Source organism: Podarcis vaucheri (genome assembly GCF_965113315.1).
Source record: "Podarcis vaucheri genome assembly, chromosome: 8".
Classification (NCBI taxonomy): Eukaryota; Metazoa; Chordata; class Lepidosauria; order Squamata; family Lacertidae; genus Podarcis; species Podarcis vaucheri.
This window is the reverse complement of record NC_138766.1, coordinates 79,215,910-79,238,097: the sequence shown is the minus strand read 5'-3', so window position 1 is coordinate 79,238,097 and position 22,188 is coordinate 79,215,910. Positions and strand designations below refer to the sequence as shown.

Here is a 22,188-nt window from a genome sequence, read left to right as displayed (position 1 = left end):
CACAGGTTTCACCCTATGTGGGCTTCCCATTGGCCACTGGGAGAACAGGATATTGCACTAGATGAGACACTGGTCTGATCCAGCACGTTCTTCTCATGCTCTTAAACCTGGAGTTACCAAATGTACTAGAAGCATTGCAGAAACCCTGTTCAGGTGTTCTAAATCCTTCACGCAATGAATGAGAGAGAGAAAGAGAACCAAGGTGTGGCGTTTGCCTCCTAGGATGGGTCATAAGGAAAGGGTTAAAATAGGTGTGATGTGATTAGCCAGTGAGAATACAAGGGGGGAATAAAAGTTAGAGTGGGAGGTTTCAAAAGTCAGTTGAGGTTTGGGAGTTGAAGAAGGAAGAGGGAGGTTTAGGTGTGGGTTGGTAGAGTTGTATTGTGAGAGAGTGAGAGGAATTGTTAGGTGGAGTCAGATAGATAGTTGGAATAATCAGTTTGGAGTTGTTAGGAACTAAGAATAAGAAACTGACAAGAGAAAAATTAACTGGAACCATGAGCTTGTTCCTGCATTTAAAAATAAACTTGATTATTTGTTTATGTTAACAACTGACTGGACTCCATGTGTCCCCGTGAGATACGGGGTGGTGGCAGCGGAAAAAGCAATCGCAGTGGTGGCACAGGGTCAATAGACCGTCAAACGCCCGGGGGCCCTGTGTGTGATCACCACACAAGGTACCAGCTTCATCAAGCAAATACATTCCTGATTCAAATACATTCCTATCACCCTCCACCAGCTGGAGGGAGAACTTTTGAAGTGGGGAGCCTGTTTTTAAACCCATGGAAGCTCTATATGGATTCCATAACCTGGATTTTCCAAGCAGAGAAGGCTTTCCACTGCAGATGTTTGCCTCTAACTTGTGGAGGGTAGTCGGGAAGGCTATGGGGGGGAGGCAGGCAGAGCTAGCGAATTGTTACTGTTCTGTCTCATCACATCAAAGGTTTCGAATGCCTGATTAGGGCCGAAAGAATCCAGCTTCAGCACAGCTCAGAAACAGATACACACCGACTCTTTGTTCTGTTCCATTACTTACGCGTAGTTTCAGTACCCCGGAGGCCCTCGCTGGCAGAAGTAATGTATATGGCAAAAACAGCGATCTGGTATTCGGTTATAGACATCAGGTTTTTCAGCACTGCCGTTGAATCACTGCCATGTACAACCACCTGTAGGACGAGACAGACCAAATCAAATCAAGTTTTTTTTTCAAATTCATAGCAAATCAGGTTTTCTCCTTTGCTTGGAAATGAGCCTTAACACAAGTCCAGGAGAAAGAGAAGTGACTGGTGAAAGATAGAGAATACCAGTTGATTAGCAGTCACTAAATATTTCCACCTTTTCCCCCAAAAGAGTTCTCTACTCATGCCCTGCCCAAAATAGAGGCATCCCATAACCCACAAGTGTCCCAGAAAAAAACGGGGCATCCTGTTTTCTCGCGCAAGAGCATGACAACCGTTTTAGGTGCCAAAGTCTTGTGACGTTAACCTATGAGAGTGCTGAAGGTGAAATAGTTAAACAAGTTACCCAATCAGAACCCAGGGGGGTGGAGTCAGAGGGACTATAAAACCAGCTCTGGGAGGGGCAAAAGGGGGAGTTCGTTGGGAGGTTGGTTGGAGTGGGAGTGAATTGGGATAGAGTCTGTAGGTAGGTTGAGTTAGTGTAGCGAAATAAGCTGAGTCAGGAACAGTTAGGAGCTAGGAATACAAGTAAATATCTGAGAGGTGGCTTAGTGATTGAGAGCAGGTAGCGGAAGTTATAGGTCTGGATAGGCACCCTATGACTGTAATATATCAATACCGTTTATGAAACCACACGCTTGTTAAACTGCTAGTATTGTCCCAGGTAGGGCCTGGGTGGTGGCAGTGAGAAATAAAGTGGTGGCACAGGGATCAATAGACGGTGAAACGTCCAGGGACCCTGTGTGATCGCTACAAGTCTCACCCCTAAAAAGCCATGAAGTCTAACAGATTGATTAGGCCAAAAGCAGATAAAATGGGCCTGCTTGTAGGCTTCCTGAAGACACCTTGAGTGGCCACAGGATGTTTGATTACATAGAAGTCTTGGCCAACTCCATCAAAGCTATTCTTAGGATTTTCTAAGGTGGCGAATTCCATCTCTCTCCCCCTCTCTCTATTGAACACATTCAGATGATTAAGTGCATGAGCATTCATTGCACCATTACCTCCTCTGGCTGTCCTCCTCTTGTGGGGTAGTAGACAACTCTGTATTTCTCCACTTTGCCTGGCGCATGAGTCCAACTCACACGGAACCCTCTGGCTGTGACCTCCGATGTGACCAAATCTGTAGGAGCCCCCAGAGTGGCTACCAAAGTTCCTAAGTTTTAGGCAATTAAAAACAATCATTTTAACCACATGAAATGGAATACCGTCTACTCGTTGGGCTCTGTCGTAAGTTTCCTCATTTACCTTTGATTTCCTTTTCCTGTTCTTCAACTCTCGAGCACACGGTCTTGGTAAGACCTTCCACAATGGAGTTCATGAAGCTGAAGTCGGCAACGTTGTAGACGTGAGTGCTGTCTGGTTCAGAGGCAATTTCCTTCAGTTCATTTTCGTCAGCATTCTTTACACCTAGCATTGGAAGAAACGCCACAAGTTGATAGCCTCAATTCAGTGAGAGTTCTCACATTCGCACCCGGGATTCCCAGCCATCACCCCAAATTCCCATATCTGGTTGGCCACTGAGAGAGTGGAATGCTGAATTAGATAGGTCTTTAAAGGTAAAGGTAAAGGTAAAGGGACCCCTGACCATTAGGTCCAGTCGTGACTGACTCTGGGGTTGTGTCACTCATCTCGCTTTATTGGCCGAGGGAGCCGGCGTACAGCTTCCAGGTCATGCGGCCAGCATGACTAAACCACTTCTGGCAAACCAGAGCAGCTCACGGAAACGCCGTTTACCTTCCCGCCGGAGCGGTACCTATTTATCTATTTGCACTTCGATATGCTTTCGAACTGCTAGGTTGGCAGGAGCAGGGACCGAGCAACGGGAACTCACTCCATCGTGGGGATTCGAACCGCTGACCTTCTGATCGGCAAGTCCTAGGCTCTATGGTTTAACCCACAGCGCCACCCGTGTCCCTTAGATGGGTCTTTAGCCTGTTCCAATGAGAGAAAATACTTTCCAAAGCTAATCAATAAGACAAGAATACACACCAATAGCAAACAATTCAATGCCAGCGTCTTTCAGGTTCTTAGCAGGCGGGATGACATCATCTTGGGATTTCCCATCAGTGATCAATATACCGATTTTGGGGACCCCGGGTCTTGCACCTGCTTCAGGCTTAAAGTTGTTTTCCAAAATAAAAGTTAATGCAAGGCCTGTGTGAAAAGGAAGAGAGAGGAAAGCCTTACCCAAATTGACTATACATATAATTAAAAGCTTCTGGCTGGTTGTTACATGGATTGATAGCAAATAGCCCAGAATAGCTGGCTCATGTTTCATCAGTGGGAGCTAATGGTTAATAGATAGCTGGGATTGTCACTGTGTTTAAATGAGATACTGGAAAAGATGGTACCCTCCCTCTAAGGCAGAGGTGGGAAGATGTTATAGGACTTCAGTTCCTATCAGCCACAGCCAATTATTGGATTGTTGAAAGAAAAAACATCAAATACTTCCAATGCAAAGGCCCAAGTACAAATTCCTGCTCAGCCAGAATGACCAGCAACTACCTCTCAGTGTAACTTACCTCACAGTTATAAAGATAAGGAGTGTGTGGTGGGTTATGCTTGGAGGCATCTGTACAATGTTGTGTGGATGCCTGATTAACGTCTTCCAAAGCATCTTTCTCATTCACCCCCCCCCCACAGCATAAAAAACAGTTCACACAATGGCATAGTAAAAGGTAAAGGGACCCCTGACTGTTAGGTCCAGTCGTGGCCCACTCTGGGGTTGCAGCGCTCATCTCACTTTATTGGCTGAGGGAGCCAGCGTTTGTCCGCAGACAGCTTCCGGGCCAGCATGACTGTGGCCAGCATGACTGTGGCCAGCATGACTAAGCCGCTTCTGGCAAACCAGAGCAGCACATGGAAATGCCGTTTACCTTCCCACTGGAGTGGTACCTATTTATCTACTTGCACTTTGCTGTGCTTTCGAACTGCTAGGTTGGCAGGAGCAGGGACCGAGCAATGGGAGCTCACTTAGTCGCGGGGATTCGAACCACCGACCTTTTGATCGGCAAGTCCTAGGCTCTGTGGTTTAACCCACAGCGCCACCCACATCCATATATAACACAATTAAAGCAAACTGAATTGTATTAAAACAATTTCAGATCCAATACAGAAACCGATTAGCATGCAAAGCACATGCTCTACTACTAACTCCTCAGCAACCTTCCCAAAGACAACCGGGATGTTGAAGAGTGAAAAATTTAATTAAATCAAGGATTTGGGAATGGGATAATTAGAGGAATATGTATCCAAATGCTGCTCACTGGGGGAAGGGGGAGCCTGTGGTATGTTATGTCAGTGGGAGTGTGGAGCTGGGATTCCACATGACTAATTGAAGGTCTGAGACTCTTAAGCCCAGTATTGTGAATAATCATTACTCATGGGAAAGACTGGATCTTGTTCAGGGCAGAATCATGGATTGCAGTTACTCAAGTGAAATCCTTTAAGCCTCCTCTTTCAGCTTTCTAAGATTCTAAAGCTAACAGGTATTACTCAGTATCCTTTTAGATGGGCTGCAGTCAGCCTGAGCCAAACCAAACCAATCTGGGATGCAACCTGGTGCTCCAAATCTCCTGCAGCCTTAGTCTGGACATAATGCTAAAGTTTAGCATGGTTTGGACTATGCAAGAATTTCAAGCTCAATATTCTTGTCTCTTCCTCTGGCACCTAGCAGAGTGGGGGAATGGAACCATCTAAGTTCCTTGTTTAAACTAACCACAGTTTGTAAGTTTTGAGCAGGGAACTGTGATTTGTTTAAACCACATGTGTGGGCATGCAACATTTTCTCTCAAGGGTTGCATTCCCTTGAATGTAACCTATCAGGGGCTGCATGCTGGTGGTTTGTGAGAAAGAGCCCAAAGTGGGTGATGCTGGCTTCTGTGTGTTGCTACTGTTCAGTGCTTGGAGTCACAAGACTCTGTTTTGCATTCCAGACATTCCAGGCTGTAGCAAGTCTCACGGAAGACAGGAGACGGGTGTGATGTTTACTGGTTTCCTGTTCCTTTATTTCAGTTGCTCTCTGCTTTCACAGAGAGAGGATGTTTCTTTTCTGTCTGCATAGTTAGAAATAAAACCTAGCATGTAGCTCATATTTCTCGTCTCTTTCGCTGCTGCTTTGATACTCCACGTAATGAGGGAACGTGCCTGGAGCCTTATCAAAGGCTCAGGTCGTTAATCACCGTCGGAGGACTCGACCAGAGGATGAGCTTTTCCAGCTCAGTTGTAGCAAAGATTCCGACAGGTGGTGCCAACCCTGTTCTCCTTTGCTTGCTCCCAGTTCAGTGGGCTGCAGGGGATGTCAGAGGTTAGAACCAATTGTCTCATCGAAAGACGGCTGTTGAACTTTAAGCTGAGGGTCACAAACTGCCCGTCCCTTGTTTAAGCCATCATTTAAACTAACCACAGTGGTTTGGATGCGATGATGAACTGTGGTTAGTTTAAACAAGAAAGCAGATGCTGCCAACCCCTCCTTTGAGGTGAACACGGGGCACTGTGTAGTATGCAAGCCCTACAGGAAAGGTGGCATTTAACCAACATGTTCTGTACAGCTCCCAGCACGATGCTGCTGGCTAAAATAAAAAACACATCAATGCAGTAAATTAAGCGGGGACCAACATTTTGTAAGATTGAAATAATATAATCGATTTGCATCAGCTTGAATAGCTGGATTGATGTTTTCCTTTCCTGCCTCTTTTAATGTAGTGTAGTCCTTACTATTATTATTTTAAACCTAATGACACTATGTAGAATGATTTAGAGTTCGGCGCATGAATTCCTGCACATACTGCCGACAATAAACCCCCGCCTTTCACTGACCTTATAACCAAGCTACAGCAATAACACAGATCCATTTTTACTCCTTGTGCAAAAGAATGAATAGAATAACAGATCAATAGGATAACTGGGGAGCTCTGCACATTATTGAAGTGCATAAAACCATACTTGTACCTGTCAAGGTGTTCCCACCCTTATAGGGCAGGTTGCGCACCGCATCCAAGACAGCTTCTTTTGTGCTATAGGCATTCAGATGCCACTCTATCCGTGGGTCGCCGCTGTATTGTGCAAGGCCTGGGGAAGAAAGGAATGCACATCATCCCATAAGAAAAGTTTGGAAGAAGAGTTTGGATTTGATATCCCGCTTTATCACTACCCGAAGGAGTCTCAAAGCGCCTTACATTCTCTTTCCCTTCCTCCCCCACAACAAACACTCCGGGAGGTGAGTGGGGCTGAGAGACTTCAGAGAAGTGTGACTAGCCCAAGGTCACCCAGCAGCTGCATGTGGAGGAGCGGGAAAGCGAACCCGGTTCACCAGATTACGAGTCTACCACTCTCAACCACTATACTACACTGTTTACGATACTAACAAAATACCCATCGTTTATGTTGGGCGATATGGCAAGTCTTCATTCGTATAGTGAGGTTTGGCACAATTCTCTGCGTTTGGATAATTGACATTTCATATAATGGAGCATTCCGATAGTGGGACCTGCAAGTATAACATTCTCACCCGTTATTTCAGTGAGAGCTTGAAGGCCACCCTATTTTGGCTAATTACATGCAAACAACAAAAATATAGACAAACTCAAACGAGCAACTCAAGTCACAAGGGGCTGAGTTGCCTCCCCTACACACAAACTACATTTTGAAATATTACCTATTCTTGTTTTTTCAGATCCCACATTGAAGGCAGCAACCAGGTTCTCCAGGAAAAGACGCACAAGCCGGAAGTTGAATCTACCGATACTCCAGGAACCATCCACCAAGATCACTATGTCTGCGATGGCTGGAGTTTTGCATTTAAATTGGTTTTCTGTCAATTACAAAACAGCAAGCGAAAGAGCTTACTCCATGAAAATTTCCCAACAGAAGGTTTTTCCCCTCCTCTTCCTCCTCCTTTTTTTTTAATATAAAAAATATATAATACTTCTGTAAACACATAACAGTTCTTGACTCCCAGGAAGGCTTGCAGAATTTCTCTGCCTTGTCAAGAACTTGTTGGGGAGAAAGCAACAGCAATTCATTGTAAGGTCAGCAGCTGAATTTTCGCAGGAGCAGCCTTCTTGTTAGTCTAGGTCAGTGTTTCCCAACCTTTTTTGGGCAAAGGCACACTTGTTTGATGAAAAAAATCTCGAGGCACACCACCATTACAGCCCCGTGACGTCAGCGCGCAGCGTCACGCCGGGAGGGACGCACGAAAGTGTAAGTTTCAATTTTTTCCCTCCCCCTTGCCGGGGAACCTCCAAGCTTTGGGGAGGGGAGGAGGCAGCAAAGCGAGGCAGGAAGGAGAGCGCGGCTTGGCTGGGTGAGCTTTGGCAGGGGCAGGGAATGAGAGCCGCGAGGCGGGCGCTGCGGACGGAGGCGCTGCCCGCCGAGCTTGCAGGCAGCCAGGCAGGCAGACGGCGAGAGCCCCGCGCTGGGCGGCCTCTCCTCGCCGTCGCCGCCCCGCCTCTCGCCGCCCGACTCGCCCGCCTCCCTCCAGGCAACATCTCGCGGCACACCAGGCAACATCTCACGGCACACTAGTGTGCCGCGGAACAGTGGTTGGGAAACACTGGTCTAGGTTAATGGTCTTGTTATATTAATGGGCAAGTCTCCTGCAGGTGACAAAGGAATTGCTGTTCTGTTTGACCCAATGACCTTGAAACTCCAGTTTATAATACTGAGCCTCAAGTTAGCTGAGAAGGCAAAGACTTTTAACAAATAAAGGTGAGTGGATGGATTTGAAAGGAACAGCAGACGAGAGGGACACCTGCCAGGTGCCTGTGGAGAAAGCAACAGAAGTAAAATCAGAATAAAATCCATGCACAGTTGGTCAAATGCAATATAAGAGCAGAGAGTCAGCGACAGCAGTTGAAAGGTCAGTACATAAGCAGCCCTTGGACACTTAATAAAAACTATTAACACCTTATCTCCAAAATGCAGCACTGTCAACACAGCATTAATATTGCTGGCATTATTTCGAAAACAGTAAAAGCAATCTGATGTGCAGAAGGGCTTTGGAAATGGAGGCAATAGCCACCGGTCTTTATCACAATTTATCTTATTTTTTTTAAAAAAAGCAACAATGGTAGATAACAATGGATGACGCAGAAGAGGTAATTGTTAAAAGCATATGTGTTTTATCTGTAAAGTATTAGTTTAATAACGAATGACTTAATGTCGCTTTAGTTATGATTTTCTTTTTTCTTTATTAAGATTTAACTGATATGTTTCCGTTTTTCTTTTTTCTTTTCTTTTTCTCTTTTCTTCTTCTTTTTGTAACCTTTCTTAATTTCTTTTCTCTTTTTCAAGTTTGTAAGTTCTGATGTGTACGTATTTGCAAAAAGAAAGATAACAACAAAGCAAGCACATAAAAGCTAATGCAAATACACAAACATGTTGCAATGAAAATAATTTTGTTATAGACACTTACAGCACGCAATAGGTTAAATAAAGTACAATAACCGGAACAGCTTGCAAGTGTGCAATTGTGGTTAGTGTATACAACAGGGATAATCTGATGCAAGAAAAGCAAACATGATCTCATTTTCACATTTTTAGCGGACGCATGCTGCGATGGAAGAAAAGGGAAGAATTAATCAATACCAGAAGTGTGACTGTAAGACTCAAGTGGAACTCATAGGAAGGTTCATGACGCCATTCTAAAGATATTAATTTCGGTAGGGATCAGAGTGGAGTGGAGCTGATGAACAAGGTTTACACCCTAAGCAGCTTTTAAAAATGTGTATATTTTCTTCCTTTATTTTTATTGCTCTATCTGTAACATAGGCAGTGAAAAACTGTCTCAACGAAACCACTGAAAAACCAGTCAGCAACCTGGTGACTGATGCAATTCTTACTATAAAGGCAGGTGGGCTATTTGGGTTCATAAAACTGGTTTACCCCCAAATAGTGAATTTTTCATGCTGAGCTCCACACGGAATTGACATGCTTGTTTCAGTGCAGGAGCTCCACACGGAATTGACATGCTTGTTTCAGTGCAGGAGCTCCACACGGAATTGACATGCTTGTTTCAGTGCAGGATAATACCCAAATGATGGTTTTACATGGGATATGGGGACCAAGCTAGAGAACAGGTTGTTTTCAGCTCAGTTGAAGATGAATAGGTCTAACTATGGCACCATCTGTTTCTCAAAATTGGGTCTCCAGCTGTTGTTGGACTACAACTCCCATCATCTCTAGCCAGCAGGACATGTGGTCAGGGATGATGGGAGTTGTGTTCCAACAACAGCTGGGAACCCAAACACGGATATTCTACGCAATACATTTAGAGCAGTGTTATGCCATTAAAACAGTCATGGCTTCTCCCACAGAAACCTGTTAGCTACACTTAACAGTCAATCCCTCTTCCCAGGGAACTCTGGGAATTAAATCTCCAGGTTAGAACAGGTAATGCAGGCTGAGAATCAACCACCTAAGCTGGCAACTCGCTGTATCGTAAGCTGTGCATCCCAGTGGACCTTGTCATAGGATTGCCCCCAAATCAAATGCATCGAATTGTACTTTAATCAAATTGAATTACCCCACCAGCAAGAAATGGGACCAGGTTAAGCTAAAATACTTGTTTCCACCTATATATTCAGCCTCAAGTAACAAGGAGCAAAATGGTTTAGATCTAATTAATTAATTTTAAGAGTGCTTTCGATCAAAGCATTAAATCCCTCATATTCCCATTACACATTTTTAAAGTAGGCTAACTTTGGAGTCCACTCATTCTTAGCTCAGAATTATCTGCTTCTTAAGATAGTTACAATTGTTGTGGTGTGTGAAGCTATTACAATTATGCAGAAGAAATAAATTCAGCTTGGTTATATAAATCATTTTGCAAAATGACAGCAGCCGAGAAAATTTACAACTGCGTTCCTCACAATATTTTATTTCAAAATTATCAGAACAAAGCAAGCCATTATTAAATCCCACAAGATTTATATTAACACCCAAGCATTAGTGACTTTGTTCCATATCATATTGCGCTTCCACAGAAGTCTGGAACGTCTATAATTCTTCGCAGTTGCAATGAACTTGCTCAAAGCTTCTATTCATAAAACTTTTGCTACTTCCGCACACCCACTAAGTTTATATATTTGATTTTCTCCTAGCATTTCACTTGAACTTATCATCAGGTGTTGAGAGATCCTAAAATGGAATGACAATAGTGAGATATTAAAAACTGCAGATTTATATACAATCACTGTGCTAATGAAACACCAGAGAAAATATCTTCATCAGAAGCATTTGTTTTTATTTGTTTAAACACCTCAAAAAATGCACTTTCTGACATTTTAAAGTCAATCCCACTTAAGTCATGCTGTAAAAAAAATATCCATTATCAAACAGTAAAGTGGTAGTACAGCAATCACAAACTGGTGGTTTGAACAAACAAAATTCTGGCACATGGAGCTACTCAGTCGTTATGTGTCAAATGAATAACACAAGCTGACCCACAAAGAGGTTGGTATCAATACTGCACACATGACCTCATGGCATGCTATCTACAGCATGTTCTACCTGGAGCTCTTGACACAAGTGACTGCTTGGGTGAAGCCCCCTGTTATTGCATTCCTACCTGGAAACCTTTCTACTAAGAGACAGCAGGGATTGTACCTGTGACCTCCTTGACAGGAGCGAGCCAGCAGTAAATCACACTGAGTAAGTTCAAATTAACTCTTTATTAGCAAAAACGGGATCTGCACAGGAGTGTCGGGCCTAATAGGCAAAGCAACTCATCTCCAGTCGGTCTTGCCCCCATGAAGCAGTTGCTGAGACTGAAGGTTCCTGCCTCCCGACAGTTGTCTAAGTCCCCTCCTCTCCAGTGTTTCCCCCAAGCAATCAGAGATTGCACCTGAACAAAGCTAACTTCTCCTCTGGCCTTTTCATGCCTCTTCTAGTTCTGGGAGACAAAGGGGAGGGGAGCTTGTTGCAGCAGGAGGGGCAGACACCCCTGACTCTTCACCCTGACCCACCTCTGCCCCTTGGCCTCCCTCATCCCCTGCTTCAGCCTCTGCCTCTGATTCTAGACTTCTCTCTGCCACAGACTCTCCCAGCTCATTAAGCCCTGTGACCTTTTCAGTTTCCAACACCTCCTTCTCCCAGTCTTCTCCCTCTGACCACTCATTGTTGTCCCACCACCAATCCCAGGGCTCCTGAGCCTTCTTCCCTTGGAGGAAGCCCAGCTGGTTCCTCCCACCATTCCTCTGTGCCCAACCATTCCATGACACTCCTACAGATAACCAGGGCTTTTTTTTCAGCCAGAACCCACTGTAAGATTTATGGTCTGGTTTTACTAATCATTCATTGATTGCTGCAATTGGCTGTTATTCAGTACCAAGCTCTGAACAGCTATCAACACAGTTTCCAAAAAGGAGTTATCCAGTCCAGAGCAAAGTGTTGCTTCCCCCTCTTTGAAATTATGGGTAATGCTTTGCCTAAAAATAGATGAAAAGAATCCCAAATATTTTTTTGTAAAATGAAATAAAAAATATCTATAGACTGAACTGATGCACGGTTGTTAACAGTCAGCACAGCAAATAGGCCATTAATCCACTGAAGATTTTTCTGAGGCTATGGAGCTTCTACATCCAACTACTTTTCTTAGGCTGGATTCCAACTCAAACTTGGCTCTTCAAAGCCCTTCATATTTCTTCTTCTTTTCAAGGTGGTGACAGAAGGCCATCTATTTATAACACAGAAGGGCAGGGCAGGAGATAGGTGCTTGAACTGTCCACGCAACAGCCAATGAAATTCACTTGGGAGAAGAAGGACACAATGCAACACAACTTCAATGCATGTCGCTTCGCCTCAAAATCCTGGACAGAGAGGTGCATTTTCACCTGGCTGCAAAATGAAAACAACGTTGAAGCATGACAGCTAAACAGAGCCTCCAGACTGAGACAAGTTTTGTCTGAATTCCAGGCACTGTGGGCAAGGGCTATTGCTTCCATGAGGGGTTCTCAGAAGCAGAGTGCTTGGCCTTGGTTGGAAAAAGCATATGCAGCTAGGCAAATATTTAGTCTGATCCAGGAAAGCTCTTCTTCTGGCTGGGTTATTTCCTTCTGCATGCTCCTGGGCTGTGCCACCACTATTCCATGAGGGGGCTCAGTCAAGACTGGAAGAGGAAGGAAGCTAGAAATGACTGGCCTACATCAGAAGATGTCATCATGGACTGGTTGGACATAGAGGAATCATGGGAGGGACCAGCTGGGGAACCACCAAAGGAAGAAGGCTCAGAGTGGTGGTGAGAGAATGATGAGTGGTCAGAGAAAGAAGAGGAGGTGTCGGAAGATGAAGAGGTAACAGGGCTTTGTGAGCGGGGAGAGTCTGTGGCAGAGAGCAGAGCAGTCGAGAAACAGAGGCAGAAGCTGAAGCAGGCAAGTGGGACGAGGGAGGCCATTTTAGGAGAAATGTGAACTAAAATACAATTATTTGGCGAATATCATCAATCCCACTCTTCGGAGAGCCTTTACTATGGCCCGTTTTCAAACCATTCCTACGGCCTATCTGTCAGGCAGATATGCAAAAATCCCAGTAGAGCAGCGTATATGTCCTTGTTATATGAGAACCAAAGAGGATCTCATACATTACATGTTGTCTTGTCCCATCTATTCAGCTTTCAGGGATGCGATGTTACAAACTATTCCCAAATCAATAGTCAACTCTGAGGACCAAGTAAAGTTTTTACTGGTGGACGCTGATCCACGGATTTCTCACGTGGTAGCGGTCTTTGTGGTGAAGGCTATGAAAACTAGGGTATGGTTCCTGGATGAAACGGTGAGGTCCCTCCCATTGTTCTCCTAACCTGTTGCTGTATCTTCTTCCCTGAATGGTGGGGTTTATTGGGTAGTTTCCTTGCTGGGACAGCAGGGCATGAATTTTAGCTTACTTTTATAATTTTATTGTTTATCTTTTAATAATGTTTTATGGTATTTTGTGTAAAGGCATGGACCTCACAAATTTAATAAACTTGTACCACTTGTACTATTTTTTGCAAGGATTTTTTTTCTGCAAACTGATGCAGAAATGCAGCAAACTGAACTGAAGACTAGAAAAAATGGGAAGCAGAAAACCCCCGAAATTGCCAGATTTGTTCATCCCTTGTGCTAGGTTACTTGTATCTTGTGCTTTTAATTGCACTTTACCATAAATCACCCCAAGCCATGATAAATTCCTGCTGCACCAATCTGAGCTCGTTGTTTTGTGGGCTGTATTTCAACTGAATATGTGAGATGTCTCTTTTGGCAATAATCTAAAGCAAAAGCCTCCTCGGAACAAAAGTCACATCTGCCTCTTGCAAGCGGTGCAGCTTGTGCGATGTTGTTTTTAATTAATGTTTCTCTTTCCCAGTTTTCTTATAAACGGCTGTGAATGTTTAACTAAAAGTTTAGACTGTAAGCTTGCGGAAAGTTGCCAACACTAACTTTTCACAACCCTCGAACAACAACTGACAACTGAATTGATTTAACGATCCAATGGGGAGTTTTGTTTGTTTCTAACATTAGGACTGCAAAAGGAATCAGTTAAAAAAATATCAACTTGATCAAAATTGAAATAAGATTAATCACCTTAATCCAGGTATTCCCTAAGGATTGGACTACAAGTCCTATCAGCCCCCAGTCAACACTTCTGTGTGAGGTGTGATAGGAAATCTGCCCCCAGGTGCACAGAAAAATGGTACAAAATGGACAGGGGTTGTTGAATCGTAGAACTGTAACATTGGAGGGGACTCCAAAGGCCATCTAGTCCAACCCATTGAAATAATAAATATGTTCCTTTCCTCCAGTGGGGCATAATCACAGTTTTACCAACAAAAGCAAATAGCAGCCTTCGGAGTGGGTGCTTTTCAGTGGGAAAATGATAGGGCAGGGGATTAATTCCCCTTTCCTTGTGTCCTGCGGTCCTGAACCAGAGTGACTTCTGGAAGAAATTTATATTACATTTGAAAGACAACTGTAAGCAATTAACACCACTAGCAGGGTTGTCGGAAGATCTGTAAGATGAAACTGCTACCTATTCAGGTTGAATAATATAATATTTTAGGTAACGATAGAACAAGGATGGGAAACAAAGTGAAATGTGAAGATGTAAAACCAATAAAAAACATTTTAAAAAGAACCACAGTCACTTCCTGCCTCCCCCATTTTTTTATCATTGCCAAAAAAAAAAAAGTTTCAGTTTTGCAAAAATACAGAAACAAAAAACAAAAACAGTTGCAGAATATCCACATCACACCTGGTTTGGTTTTTGACGGAGGCAGCAGCCATGTAGAGCGGCATAGTCTAGCACATGCTCCCTGCCTTTGTGCCTGCATCCTAACACAGCACAGCGCATTCTGCTTGCTAATGTAGTTTCCAGGGTTGAATAATGTTGGCTGGGAAAAGATGGGGGGAAATCAGAGGCATGCAATTCTGGGCTGCAGCTGCTGATTAGAGAGCAGCCACCAGCAAATGTTTTTTTTAAAAAAAGCGTTTCTGAGCAGAAGCAGATTGAATGCCATGAGCCCTTGGAATTTTACCAGAAGTCTTCCTCGAGGTCCACATTCTTCTCTCCCTCCAGTTTTTACTAATGACTCCCACAGGGGTCTGCGCAAGGATAACTCCTATTTTATACTTTTAACCCTTTGCCGCCATATATATATATAGTGGTACCTTGGGTTACATACGCTTCAGGTTACATACGCTTCAGGTTACAGACTCCGCTAACCCAGAAATAGTGCTTCAGGTTAAGAACTTTGCTTCAGGATAAGAACAGAAATCGGGCTCCGGCGGCGCGGCAGCAGCAAGAGGGCCCATTAGCTAAAGTGGTGTTTCAGATTAAGAACAGTTTCAGGTTAAGAACGGACCTCCGGAACGAAATAAGTACTTAACCTGAGGTACCACTGTATATACACACACACACCCCAAGTGCGATTTTTGTGGCTCTGATTGCAGGAGGATATTCTGAGCCTGCCCCAGGCATAGAAAGAACTGTTGACAACACTGACCTCTTCCTCCAAAGATCAGCACCCAGAGGGCAGGCAGGTGGTGGCAAAACTACGGCAGATATTTCTGCCTGAAAAAAATTCACACTTTATCATGCTGTACTAGTAATGTAAACTTATAATAATATATTCACTTGTCTACGAGACAGAGAGATACTAATAGTGCATTAACCTGCTTCACTCGTGCTGATACTGTACTGTACTGTGTTACACACACATTTTCTCTCAATCCATCTGACAGTTGAAGTAGTTATGGGCACTTCGTGACATGCAAACAACAAATTAATTAAGCCTGACAACATTCTTTGGAGACAAGTATTATCATGTGCTTTAAACGCAAGGGTGAATGGACATATCAAGTCCAGCCTTCCACTAAAAGCTGGCAACTTAAATTAGATGTTTAGTCTATGTCAAGGATGTCTTAAGATATATCTTGTGTTTTCTTTTCTTTACTTATACAATTTGGACAGGGGGACTCTGTGCAGCCAGAAAAAAACACATTGCAACCTACATACGGGACATATTTGTGAAATAGAATGAGTCTAGAGTTCAAAAAGTATACATATACAGAGATAATGGCTCAAGGATACAACAATGCAAAGTTAGTGGTTTATTTTCTGTATACTACACACCGCAAAAGCGTACCAAACAAAAATCTTCTCATACTAATATATGATATTCTAACGATCAAGAAAGGGTTGCCCATTTTGTTCTCAATATTATCAGAGCATTTACTTTCCTCTGGGATTAGGGCATATGTTACCTGATTGCGTATGTTTGTGTGTGCATGCTCAGATTAAACCTGAGGGATAACTTAAATTCCTTTTAGTTTAAATGGAAACCCCAACAAGTAACCAAGATTGTATTTTGCAGCTCTGTCATACTGTAATCTTTCTGAGGGCACTTATATCCTTGCCAATTGGGTGAAAAGGTTTCGATATAGTTTAATGTTTTAAGGAGAGGAGTTGCTATCCTTTCAATGGGTACCTTAGCATTAAGTGCACAGGAGGACTAAAGGTAAAGGTAAAGGGATCCCTGACCATTAAGTCCAGTCATGACTGATTCTGGGGTTGCGGTGCTCACCTCGCTTTTATTGGCCAAGGGAGCCGGCGTACAGCTTCCGGGTCATGTGGCCAGCATGACTAAGCCGCTTCTGGCGAACCAGAGCAGCGCACGGAAACGCCGTTTACCTCAGACTAAAAAAAATCAACATACACTGGTACCTCATGTTACGTACCATCCCCATTACGAATGCTGCGGGTTGCCTGCTCCGCTAACCTGGAAGTAGATGCCCCTTGTTGTGACCTTTGCCCCGGGATGCGAGCGGATGTCGCCCTCCAGCATGGCAGCAGCAGAGGGAGGCATCATTAGTGAAAGTACACCTCATATTACGAGTGGTTTCCTGTTATGAACGGATATCCGGAACGGATTAAGTACGTAACATGAGGTACCACTGTACTGCTTCTAAAAGTGGTCCTCCAGCTCCTTCCTGGAAGCCTGCATGCAGTTCAGGAATGCAACAGTCAGTCCAAACGACGTGTTAGGCTTAATGTACAATAGTTCTCAAACTGAATCCGTTCTGGAAGTGCATTTGACTCCTGAAACCATTCAAAAACCAAGGCGTGGCTTGCAATTGACTGCAGGACTTTCTGCATTCAAGCAGAAGCCACGTCAGATGTTCGGCTTCCGAAAATCGTTTGACAACCGCAACACTTACTTCGGGGCTTTTGGCATTCGGGAACCAATTTGTTCATCAACCAAGCCATTCGAGAACCAAGGTTTGACTGTACTAGGTAAAGATAAAGGGATCCCTGACCGTTATGTCTAGTCACAGATGACTCTGGGGTTGCGACGCTCATCTCGTTTTATTGGCCGAGGGAGCCGGCGTACAGCTTCCGGGTCATATGGCCAGCATGACAAAGCCACTTTTGGTGAACCAGATCAGCGCATGGAAACGCCGTTTACCTTCCCACCGGAGTGGTACCTATTTATCTACTTGCACTTTGATGTGCTTTCAAACTGCTAGCTTGGCAGGAGCAGGGACCAAGCAATGGGAGCTCACCCCATTCGAACCGCCAACCTTCTGATCAGCAAGTTCTAGGCTCTGTGGTTTAACCTACAGTGCCACCCGCGTCCCTTTCAGGGTTTTTCTTTAATCAATTACGTGTGTGTGTGTGTGTGTGTGTGTGTGTGTACAACTGGAATGACTGCACAAAGGGACTCTCTCTCTAGCTACAATCCCAATAAAATCTTTCCCTTCCCCCCGTGGTGTAATTAGCATTCAGGGACATGTTGGCATAGATGGGAGCTTTTTTCTAAAACTAACTGTGCAAAGGGGTGGGGGGAGGGTTGTTGAAGTGTTTGTTGTTTGGGAGGGAAGGGGTAATCCATCCCACCTCATGTGTTGAGGACTCCATGAGAATCCGGGAGGCTGTTGTCTAGTTGTTGTTTTTAAACCCATGTTTTAATCATTCTGAAAAACTGGGTGTCATCAACCTATGAACTTGGCTTCCTCTTTCATTCCAGATCACTTATGAATCCCTTAATAAAATGTTTATAACTCATCATCTGAAGGAGTGCAAACCAGACACTGAGGTCCTCCTCTGAGGGTCTTCTGCTGGTTCCCTCACTCCGAGAAGCAAAGTTGCAGGGAACGAGGCAGAGGGTCTTCTCAGTAGTGGTGCCCTCCGTGTGGAACACCCTCCCTTCAGATGCCAAGGAGATAAAGAAAAAACATCTGAAGGCAGCCGTGTATCGAGAACTTTTTAATGTTTTATGTTTTACTATGTTTTATATATGCTGTAAGCTGCCCAGAGTGGAAGGGGAAACCCAGCCACATGGGCAGGGTATAATTATTATTATTATTATTATTATTATTATTATTATTATTATTATTATCATTATGTCAAAAATGATCTCAAGGCAAGGCGCACAATTCAATCAAAGCAGCAGGTTTAGCATCAGAGTTTTCCTTTTCCTAGATGGGCTCCCTTCCCAGCTGGGCAAGCTCCATCTGCCCCTCACTTCCCTCTAGGGTACATTCAGAAACCGCCTTATTGACCATTGAATCCACCATTGGTTTCATTTGCTCAATCTGGTGTAGCCTATCTTCACATGCAGGGGAGGTCCCCAACTCACCGAAGGACCAGACATATGAATAAACATGTGAGAATACTTTCACACTGCAAATGTTGGGTGTGCCCGTCCCTAGTCTCTGTTCCAGCGATGGCAAAACTGAAGCCTTCAAGATACCGTTGAAATCCAACAACAGCAGAGCAACATCTGGAAGACCACAGGGTCCCCATCGCTGTTCTCCATCACACTGCTTTTTCCACAGCTTGCGTGTGGAAAAGAAACAGCCATAAATACACTGACATATGTTGATTTCTTTTCCATACAGAGAAGTCTATTTTGTGCCTGCATCATAGTATCAGGGGCAAGTCCTTTAAACAGAATTATTATCCCTTGGCCTAAAGAACATAACTAAGTCTCGCACTGATAGTCAAGCCCCCCTCCCCCCAAAAAAAACATTTTTATATGTCTTTTTAAAAAAATTGGAACTTGTACAACTTCTAAATGAAAGTGATGCTCTAAATGAAAGAGCCCCTGCGGCTGTCTGCCAAGTTAAGTCTTGTTCCACCGAAATAACTGGAGCAACGTAGTTGGAGAACCATGACAAGACAACCAGACACAAGGCAACACAAAAGGCTTTTTTGGAGAGGCACCAAAGGCATTTAAGAGTTTCATGCCATGTGTACTCAGGAACGGTGAGAGCAGAAAGAGCCCACTGCCCCTTTTATGTTGCACAGAAAAGATTTTTTCAACGCAGGGAAGCTCAGGAAAGCGACCGAAGGAATCGCTCTCTTGTTTGAAGAGAGCAAAATGACTTGAGTGGATTAATGAGCCATTGAGCTTAAAACTGTGGAAGCGTGAAGAGAAGCTAAGTGCCTGGCCAGGGAAGGTTGAGGATAGAAAACAGAAGAACAGAGACGCTTTTGATGATTGAACACACTATAAACCGTGGTTGCATTTCCAGGGAGCTCCCATCAGTCATTAGTAAAGAAACCATTTGCCTTTCAGGACATCAGAACTGGGCTCACCTGTCCAGGTCAACGTTCATCATTAGCTTTCCAATAGCGGTTACAAAAAAAGGCCTCTGAGCTTTCTAAGGCTGAACAATTTCTCTTATTATGTAACCTATTCTGCATTTCATGTTTTCATTCATAAATCGACCAGGCTACATTCATTCTGAAGGGTAGCGTATACTCTGGTTTCTCTTCAGATCATATAAATCTTTCACCTTTTACATTCCAAATAATGACTAAATAAAGGCAATTGCTTTCCTCCCTTTGGCCCCAGCATGTAGTATTCATTCAAAGTGATACCAACTCTGTAAAAGGGAGGTTTGACTTTGCCATTATAGCCTCTTGCCACTGACGGATCAATTCTCTACGAATCTGTGTAACCCTGTTCCTAGAGAGCAGTGCTATGCATGTATACTTGAAAGCACCATCCCACTGGGGTCAATGGAGCTTACTGCCAAGTAAGCGTGCTTAGGACTAGTCTGGTGGAGCAATCCAAACTACAGGAAGCCAGCCTGATACACGCTGAGCTAAACTATGCCAGTGTGTTGTTGTTGTTTAGTCGTTTAGTCGTGTCCGACTCTTCGTGACCCCATGGACCAGAGCACGCCAGGCACTCCTGTCTTCCACTGCCTCCCACAGTTTGGTCAAACTCATGCTGGTTGCTTCGAAAACACTGTCCAACCATCTCGTCCTCTGTCATCCCCTTCTCCTTGTGCCCTCCATCTTTCCCAACATCAGGGTCTTTTCCAGGGAGTCTTCTCTTCTCATGAGGTGGCCAAAGCATTGGAGCCTCAGCTTCAGGATCTGTCCTTCCTGTGAGCACTCATGGTTGATTTCCTTAAGAATGGAGAGGTTTGATCTTCTTGCAGTCCATGGGACTCTCAAGAGTCTCCTCCAGCACCATAATTCAAAAGCATCAATTCTTCGGCGATCAGCCTTCTTTATGGTCCAGCTCTCACTTCCATACATCACTACTGGGAAAACCAAAGCTTTAACTATATGGGCCTTTATTGGCAAGGTGATGCCAGTGTAACTCACCTGTATTCAAAACTCAATTCAGGAGCAGAGCTACTTCCAGCTGAGCCAACCTTTATTATTATTATTATTATTATTATTATTATTATTATTATTATTATTATTTGTACACTAGCCTTCATCCCAAGATCGCAGGGTGGTTCACAACATAGAAATACAAAATGAGAACAAATAATACATAATAAAGCAAAAACTATTCCCCTCCCAGAAACACAAAGGTCATATATTGGTTAATCAGCCAAAGGCCTGGTTATAGAGGAATGTTTTCACCTGGTGCCTAAAGATATGTCATGAAATCCCAGTATCTATGGCTGAGACAGCTCAGTCAACCTATTCCAAACTCAGCTCATCCCTGGGGATCTTCAGTTTGGATTACTTCCTGAATCCATCTAAAATAACGGCCGATGGACATATTTCTGGGTAGTGAATTCTTAGTAAGTCTCTGGCATGGATTCTGGACACATCTCTATATGTATTCCTTCTGCATTTAAGATACTTACTTGACACTTTAGTATGACCAATACTGCTCAAAAGCAAAGTATTTTTTACTGGTAACCCCAAAATAAGCCGGACTCTCTCCAGCATGGAATAAAAGAGATAAGGACAAATTTTCCCCACCAGCATACAAACCTGAAAAGACAGAGGGTTTCAGAAGTCTTGAGGTTGGAAATATTAGGCTCTTGCATGTGCTTATTCTTTGCAAATTACTGCTAATGGGGTCTAATTACTTTGGAATGCTATTTTTTTTAAAAAAAATGTGTTTTGAATTCTATAATAGCATGAAAAAATACCTGATTTGCTCCCAGAAGCTATTTAAGCACAAAGCATGTCTCATTATAAACATACTCTACACTGGCACACAAAGATACCATTACCCTTGACAAACCTAGTTTGTTAATCAGAAAATGACATCATTCTCACAACAAAAGTGCTCCCTTGCTCAAGGCTTCTGTTGACTGGCATGGAGTTAAGCTTGCTGTTTTCCAAGGACACATTCCTGTTGGTTTTTATCTTAATGGACAACTCAACATCCTAACCTTATTTGGCCAAGTCTATGGATGGGGGAGGATTTGGGTTCTTTCCACAATTTGAAGAAAACTTCCCAACTCCACATCTGGTGGACCATGCTCAGATTGGAATGTAGACTTGCAGAACAGCTCTACTTTTACAAACACCACTCCTAAATTTCTGCTTTAACAGGTGTGCAGAGCACTGAAACTGAACCAAAATACATTATCGTTACTGATGTGTAGCATTTTGTTCTCATAATAATTAACGATGTATTTAAGAAGTCGCCGACATGAGTAATGGTTGAGAAAGAACAAAACGAAATATTGGCTTGCAACAATACCCACCGTATATATTACAATGTGGCCTGTTTTAGAAAACACAGAAAACATTGCCATGTTACATTCCTTCCCCACAAACTCTGACCTTCTACTTCTGGAAGTTGTGTACTTTCAATATCCTTCGTTGGGGTGGCAGGCTTCACCTTGGGTTTTCCTGAGGTCTCCTTCTTCTTCTCAATATCTTTAACTGCAAAGGTGGACAGAGTTAAAACAGGAACACCTAAAAGCATAACAAACCCTGCATCCCAGTGATTAAATGGGCTTCTTTAGATGAAATTACCATGTTGTGCTACATGAGGCAGTCTGCGTTCCATTTCTCCCATGCTCTAATTTTGAATTCTGTTGTTGCCAACATATGCATATTAAATATATTAAAATGTTTAGGCTTCTTTTTGGGTCCGTAGCAGCTGCCAAATCATTTTTTGGCAAAAATAGAATAAAACAGTTTTTTTTTTTTAAAAAAAAGAAAGACAATAAAATAAACGGTTCACCAGCCAAATGAGCAGAATTAGCAATTGGCAGGTATCAGGTCAGCAAAGGCTAGTCTCACTTAGCACAATGCG

The 22,188-nt window shown here is 43.5% G+C and overlaps 1 protein-coding gene and 1 long non-coding RNA gene across 6 annotated transcripts in view; one reads left to right on the top strand and one right to left on the bottom strand.

Annotated features, from left to right (window-relative positions):
- The window catches only part of LOC309539699, a 357,400-nt gene extending 356,849 nt beyond the window's left edge, over window positions 1–551 (top strand). Inside the window, exon 2 of the long non-coding RNA XR_014222964.1 lies at window positions 203–551. This is a non-coding gene — a long non-coding RNA (uncharacterized lncRNA). The remainder of the gene's footprint in view (window positions 1–202) is intronic.
- COL14A1 (collagen type XIV alpha 1 chain) overlaps window positions 1–22,188 on the bottom strand; it is a 147,309-nt gene that overhangs the window by 95,998 nt on the left and 29,123 nt on the right. For 4 of the 5 annotated variants that reach the window (XM_082235396.1, XM_082235397.1, XM_082235394.1 and 1 more), the window contains exons 5-11: window positions 21,711–21,812; window positions 6,838–6,993; window positions 6,132–6,251; window positions 3,171–3,335; window positions 2,427–2,588; window positions 2,183–2,334; window positions 1,037–1,166 (exon numbers count right to left, since the gene is read on the bottom strand). In XM_082235396.1, coding sequence (XP_082091522.1) covers window positions 1,037–1,166; window positions 2,183–2,334; window positions 2,427–2,588; window positions 3,171–3,335; window positions 6,132–6,251; window positions 6,838–6,993; window positions 21,711–21,812 — 987 coding nt within the window. The remainder of the gene's footprint in view (window positions 1–1,036; window positions 1,167–2,182; window positions 2,335–2,426; window positions 2,589–3,170; window positions 3,336–6,131; window positions 6,252–6,837; window positions 6,994–21,710; window positions 21,813–22,188) is intronic. The other variant, XM_082235398.1, reaches the window with a different exon arrangement.